The sequence below is a fragment of the Rutidosis leptorrhynchoides genome, chromosome 9 (assembly GCF_046630445.1).
Source record: "Rutidosis leptorrhynchoides isolate AG116_Rl617_1_P2 chromosome 9, CSIRO_AGI_Rlap_v1, whole genome shotgun sequence".
NCBI classification, from domain to species: Eukaryota; Viridiplantae; Streptophyta; class Magnoliopsida; order Asterales; family Asteraceae; genus Rutidosis; species Rutidosis leptorrhynchoides.
In genome coordinates this window covers 369,460,779-369,467,010 of record NC_092341.1, presented here as the reverse complement: position 1 = coordinate 369,467,010, position 6,232 = coordinate 369,460,779, and the positions used below count along the sequence as shown (strand labels likewise).

Here is a 6,232-nt window from a genome sequence, read left to right as displayed (position 1 = left end):
AATGCGAATAACATAAAACTAAAAGGTATAAAATATGAAGTCATGAATGAAATGAAAACATTTGATTAATAAATGATAATTATCATATGCCATGGAGGCATAGAAGAGCAATTACTTAATTATTAATATTAATATATTAAATAAAATTAAAGGGTAAAAGGTATAAAGTTTTTTCTGTTCAGACTATCCGATAACAGTGACGAATCTTCTTAATACTCCGTGAAGTTACTGGACACAATTAGTTCGATTTTTTTTTAGTAAAAAGTAACCTTTAAATTATATATGACACCACTAAATTTCAATGTTTCGAATTTATAGTTTTTCTTTTTAATTGTATAGAATACCACTAAATGTAACTACTCGGAAGCCATATATTTTTCAAATTTTTAATTTTTTAAAAAGTAATATTCACTAAAATAGCATATAAATATAAGTGGTACTGAAAAATAATAATTCGTGACCCGTTGAATTATGGTCCTGAAGTCGGCACTGCCAATATGGAGATTAGTCCGACCTCATACTCTAATATACGTAATATAGCAGGATTAATCAGTCTAACATGATTACTCGCTAGCTGTTTGCAACTATTACTAAAATATTCATTCTATACATACATGATGATTGGAACACGAGACCTTTGTAAGAAACTCAACCCCTTAGTTTCAAACCAAATTAAATTGTTAGACAGCCGAAACCAAATGCCCGATTCAATAAATATCTAGGGTTCAGTACTTGAGTAGGGTTTTAGGGTTTCTTAGGTATGTTTAATCTATCTATAAAATATAAATAGTTGAAAATTATAATACAATAATTGTTGTTCGATAAAAATAACCCTGCATATAAAATTAACACCCTGCATGAGATATCAGCTGGTAGAACAAAATCAGAACAGTGAATTATAGATGTTTAGATAATACCTATGACACCACTGCATTGGAGTCATCGTTTGTTTGTTTCTTTTCTGGACTGCAGAATATTTATACTCCTATATTCTAGAATATGCTCTTCATCATTCAAACCAATTGAAATTAAGATAGTAGATATACTGAGAATCTACTGTTTCTAAACAAGGTTTTTTGTAGGGATTTATACATACTTATACAACCTCTCTTTGCAAAAACTTTTTCCTCTGCAAAGAAAAATGGATAGAAGAAAAGATTTAAACCCAAATATTTATCCATATTTTCAAATAAGTGTTGATTTTTGTTGATGTGAAAATGGCAAACACAAATTCTTTGTTGATGGGTTGTGTCATGTTAGCATTTGATGCCACGAAAGATCGAAATGAGCAGGAGTTTGAGAAAGTAATCCGTGACATTATATCAAGAGGTGATATGCTTAAGAGGGGAGACACCCTTTTGGTGTTTGGTGTTTTGCATAAGATTGTACATCCATGTAAGTGTTTTTTATGCATCAAATGTGTTTTCAATTCGTCATTATTATTATTATTTTTTAATTTTCAATTTTTTTTTTTTGTCTTTTTTGACATGCATGCTTGTTGTCAATAATCTTATAGTATTTGAAATTATATACCCTTTACCACGGTATGCATCCAACTTTCAAACCTCATACTATACTGCATGTAATTAAGTTCCAAATTCTTCTCAACTCGTCTATACACACAATATAGTATGTTAAATGCATACAATGGACAGCTTTAAAACTAGGAGGTTTCGAAGTTGGATGTATACGTAGTAAAAAATGTGAAGTTCTATAAACTCCCAAACTATATGCCCAATATTGTACATTAACATAGCATATCTAAAAAAATGCTCATCTATTTCTTTTTGGTTTAGTTGGTTACCAAATGAAGATAATTGAGGTTAATATTAAAGCTATGGAAGATGAAATCAAATTAAAACTTGATTTGTGTACCAGAATGCTAGAGAAAAGTGCTCAAGAGTGCAAATATGAAGGGGTAAGATATATTTATACTAAGCTTCCACAATCTGGATACAGAAGATGGTATATGCTCTAGAAATTCGGGACTATAGGTAGCAAGCTGGGTGGGTTGTGTAACATGGGTAAGCTATCAAATGAGTCATTCGTCTGTACGGGTCATAACAGGATGGTTTGCAATGGGGTGTTTCAGAAATAATATTTTGTCCATTTTTTGGTAGAAATAACGAACCATTAGGAGGAGGCATACATTAAAACGGATTTGGGTGACACTCACCACATTTGACCATTCTTTCCCTTTTGGCTGAAATCTCTTGATGTGACCCATTTGGTTTGTTTGAGATATATGTCGTCAACCAATAGAATTCGACCCCCATAAGTAAATGGGTAAAGTTTACCACCTCTGATTTGGACAAATAATTATAAGGGGGCCTAAAGTCACGAGACCGTTTTACTCTTTTACTCATCTCCCCTTATAGTATAAAATACTATATCACTCGAATTAGTTCATAAGTAAATGGGTCGAGATTGCTACCTCTAGTTTGCCTTTCAACATCATCCGTATTTCTCTGTGAACACCTTCACTGCATATTATCTTTAGCACCATATATTAAACCGATCTTGTAACTTCGTATCGCCGTTTGATTGACTTATTTTTGTCCTATTCGGTATAATTCAGGTTGACATTGAAATCAAGATTACTTGCGGGACCCCTATTAAGAAGATTATTCAACAAGAAGCCTTAGCTTGTAATGCAACATGGGTTGTCCTTGATAGGTAGACTCTAATTACAGTTTAGTTCCAGATCACATGCTATGTTTGAAAAAAAGATAGTGAAAAAAAATAAATAATATTGAGGAATTCTGAATTATATAACCTACGAAATTACGTGACAGGCATCTGAAGCGAGATGTGAGGTTTTACCAAGGTCAAATTCATTGCAATCTTGCAACAGTTGTAGATAACTTAACTATAAAAACATTGAAAACCGAGCCCAGTACCGATACAGATACTACAGAAGTCAAAGTTGTTCTTTACAAGTCAAAGCATGTTCGGCTGTCGCCTCCACAAGATACAGAAAATATTGACCAGTCAATTATCTCTCATAGTTTCTCTGCATCATTTAGTTCCTTTGAAAACCTTGAAATGCCTTCAAAAAAAGTTATGTCATCATTAATGCAGAAGCCAAGTTCCATATTAACCGATCATAATGATGATGCGCCTAAGAAAGACATATCAGGTTAGGAAGTTTATATTTACAGTTATATCTAAACATAGATTTACAATTTTATTGAAATTGTTTCAAAATGGGATGTGGCATGGGTTGGGTAACAGGTTACTATTTGGTACTGGTATCGTTTGGGTGGGTCAGGTTGGGTCATGATTCATGAACCACTTTTTGTCAAACAATTATTATATCATAATGACTAATATATAATTCTTTATGATACCTAATTTTTTAAGTGTAATGTTATAATGTTATATTATAAACCCACAAGCCACAAAGCAGTAAGTACATCATACCTCATATTAGTTCAATCTCTTAAGCAGGCCGCATTTCTCGAGATGGGAGTAATTCTTCACATAAAAAAGGTGGAAATTTACAAAAAAGTCCAAGGCGAAAAAGATCCTCTAATACACCGGTTTTGTGCATTGCTTGCGGGATGACAACACAGTTGTACATCAAAGAGTCTATGAGATTCAGCTACTCGGAAATACATCATGCCACAAATTATTTTTCACAAGACAACTTATTAGGTGAAGGAGGTTACGGTCTAGTTTATAAGGGTCAGCTCAATGATGGTCAGACCATTGCTGCTAAGGTGCGGAAGCAAGCAAGCACTCAAGGATTTGAAGAATTTAATTCTGAAATTTATGTTTTAAGTTTCGCACGTCACAAAAATATTGTGATGCTTTTGGGTTATTGCTGCAAGGAAAATATTAACATATTGGTTTATGAATACATCTGCAATAGATCACTTGAGTGGCATCTACATGGTAAGCAAATTTATTTGAATATGTGAATTTACATTTTGGTGATTATATCTTACATCTCGTTTGTTGACTCCTTTGTGTATGTTTTTGTTGGTGTGTGTTAAAGACAATACAGCAAATGTTCTTACATGGCGTCAAAGACATGCAATTGCTGTAGGAACTGCAAAAGGATTACGCTTCCTTCACGAAGAGTGTCGCAGTAGTCCTATCATTCATCGCGATCTTCGACCAAGCAATATATTGCTCACTCATGACTTTGTGCCAATGGTAAATGTCACCTCTGTTTTTTCTTTACAACGTTACATTTTTTAAACATTTTTTGTATCCATGTTGTTTTAATCGAGGATTTTCCTACACGTATACTCTGTCTTCTGTGTTACTTTGTATACCCGTTCGATAAGAACCTCATAACTTGTAGATCTGCCTCGGTTCAGTATTGATTGTTCTTTGAGGTTGTTGCTTAAAATCTTCTTGATGATTTCAATGATGAGCATTTAAAGCCAAGGTTGCAAAATTCGCTATTCGGGGATTAATCGGATTGTACATTATACATTTAAATATTAAATTTTAAAAATTATATGTGTAAATATAGAAAAAAAACTATAAATATAATAATAAACTTGAACATAATTGTCTGAAATTATTCATTTTGATCAAAAACTATAAAGTTTTAGTTTAAATTCATGTTAAAATGTTAATCATTTTTAACTTTGACCAACTTTAATTACCAAATTTGATTTTGACCCATCAATTGACGTTGACCGTTTAATTAAACGGATTTTTAGAAATCGGAACGGATTGCTCTTAAAAATGTTTAATCGGGGATTAATCGGCAAGTAATCGGTTTTTTTGCAACACTAATTAAAGCTATGTAATATTATCTGGTTGAATCTAATGCAAACAATGTTTATATATACAGTTAGGTGACTTTGGCCTCGCGAAGTGGAAAACAAATGATTCTCCTATTCAGACTAGGATACTTGGTACTTTAGGGTAATATATATACTGTTTTCAAACAATATATGCTATTTATATTTAATAATTCGGACTGCATAAATAGATTGACCAACTTTTTTTGGTAAGTCATCCACAAGCGGTTAATGTATTACTGTAAAATTTTGCAGTTATCTTGCACCAGAGTATGCAGAGAATGGTATGGTTTCAGTGAGAACAGATGTTTATGCATATGGTATTACACTTATACAACTAATATCGGGACGAAAGGCTGTTTGGTCAAATAGTGAAGACCACCATCAATCCTTGAGACAATGGGTACGTCTTTTTATTTTTTAATTATCTTTGACATAACAACTTATTTATATGTTCTGTCTTAACTAGAAGAACCAAATTGCCTAAAAGTGGGTCAATTTGGGTTGTAATCTATTCATAACATGTCTAACTGTAAAACTGCTAAACTCATACAATACAACTTATCAACAATTGAAACGGGTCAAACAATTCAAATCAAAATGCACCAAGTGTTTCCAAATACTTAATAGTCTTGGTAATGACTTTACAATGTCCTTACATGACCCGTTTGACTCTGAAAAGAGTTCAAAATTTAATAACTAGATAATTTGTGAGATGGAACTCAATAACTATTTTGGGTACATATATTCTTATGGAAGTTGTGTATCTGTTAACTTTGTTCTTGTAATACAGGCGGAACCGTTAGTTGAGAGCCTTGCTTTGCATGACTTAATCGATCCTCGCCTGGAAGATTCATACGACCCATATGAACTGTACCACATGGCCAAAACAGCTTATTTATGTGTCAAAGTTGACCCTTTGAAACGTCCATCCATGGGGGAGGTATTAATTTAATTCAGGACATAACAATAATAATATCATGTTAAACAGTTAGTTAATCAAATTAACTCAGCTTATTCTTGCTTGTAACTGCAGGTTGTGAAGCTTCTTGAAGGTGATAGTGATCATTTTAAGGCTCTGAGAGATCAGTTTATAACACATTTTAACCCATGATGAGTACAACATATATATACGTAAAGGTTCACCCTTTCGATGAGAAAGATTATATATCTTAAAGTTTAGTTATACTATCGTTTGGCCATATTACCGTTATCATTACCATTCTATATAGAATTGTGTGTGTTTACTAGTACCTCAAATTTTTTGGGACTTGAGTTTCTAAATTTTGTAACCTCAAGCTCTATAAGGAAATAATGTTTGTTTCACAAACTAAATCAACTTTAACCGTACTTCTTTGAAAACAAGCTTATATAAGCCATTAAGATAGAAGCACATAAACTACTTTAGTTTCAGCCACTTCAAATATAGTCTTTTAAAAAGCAATCTAACATCTAACATACCTCAAATG

At 32.5% G+C, this 6,232-nt stretch overlaps 1 protein-coding gene across 1 annotated transcript; it reads left to right on the top strand.

Moving 5' to 3' along the window:
* The first annotated feature begins 497 nt into the window (after positions 1-497).
* Positions 498-5,877, top strand: LOC139869315 (cold-responsive protein kinase 1-like). The gene is made up of 11 exons (XM_071857626.1): positions 498-525; positions 1,252-1,395; positions 1,797-1,918; positions 2,579-2,676; positions 2,796-3,139; positions 3,451-3,897; positions 4,001-4,161; positions 4,814-4,887; positions 5,019-5,166; positions 5,557-5,706; positions 5,800-5,877. The coding sequence occupies exons 1-11, from the start codon at positions 498-500 to the stop codon at positions 5,875-5,877; spliced, it is 1,794 nt and encodes a 597-aa protein (XP_071713727.1).
* Positions 5,878-6,232: the final 355 nt, after the last annotated feature.

Excerpts from the sequence above, each read along its gene's own strand:
- LOC139869315 (XM_071857626.1), top strand. The coding sequence starts at position 498 with ATGGAGATTAGTCCGACCTCATACTCTA. Across the intron at positions 3,898-4,000 it reads ACTTGAGTGGCATCTACATG|ACAATACAGCAAATGTTCTT; the intron begins GTAAGCAAATTT and ends TGTGTGTTAAAG. Across the intron at positions 4,162-4,813 it reads CTCATGACTTTGTGCCAATG|TTAGGTGACTTTGGCCTCGC; the intron begins GTAAATGTCACC and ends TTATATATACAG.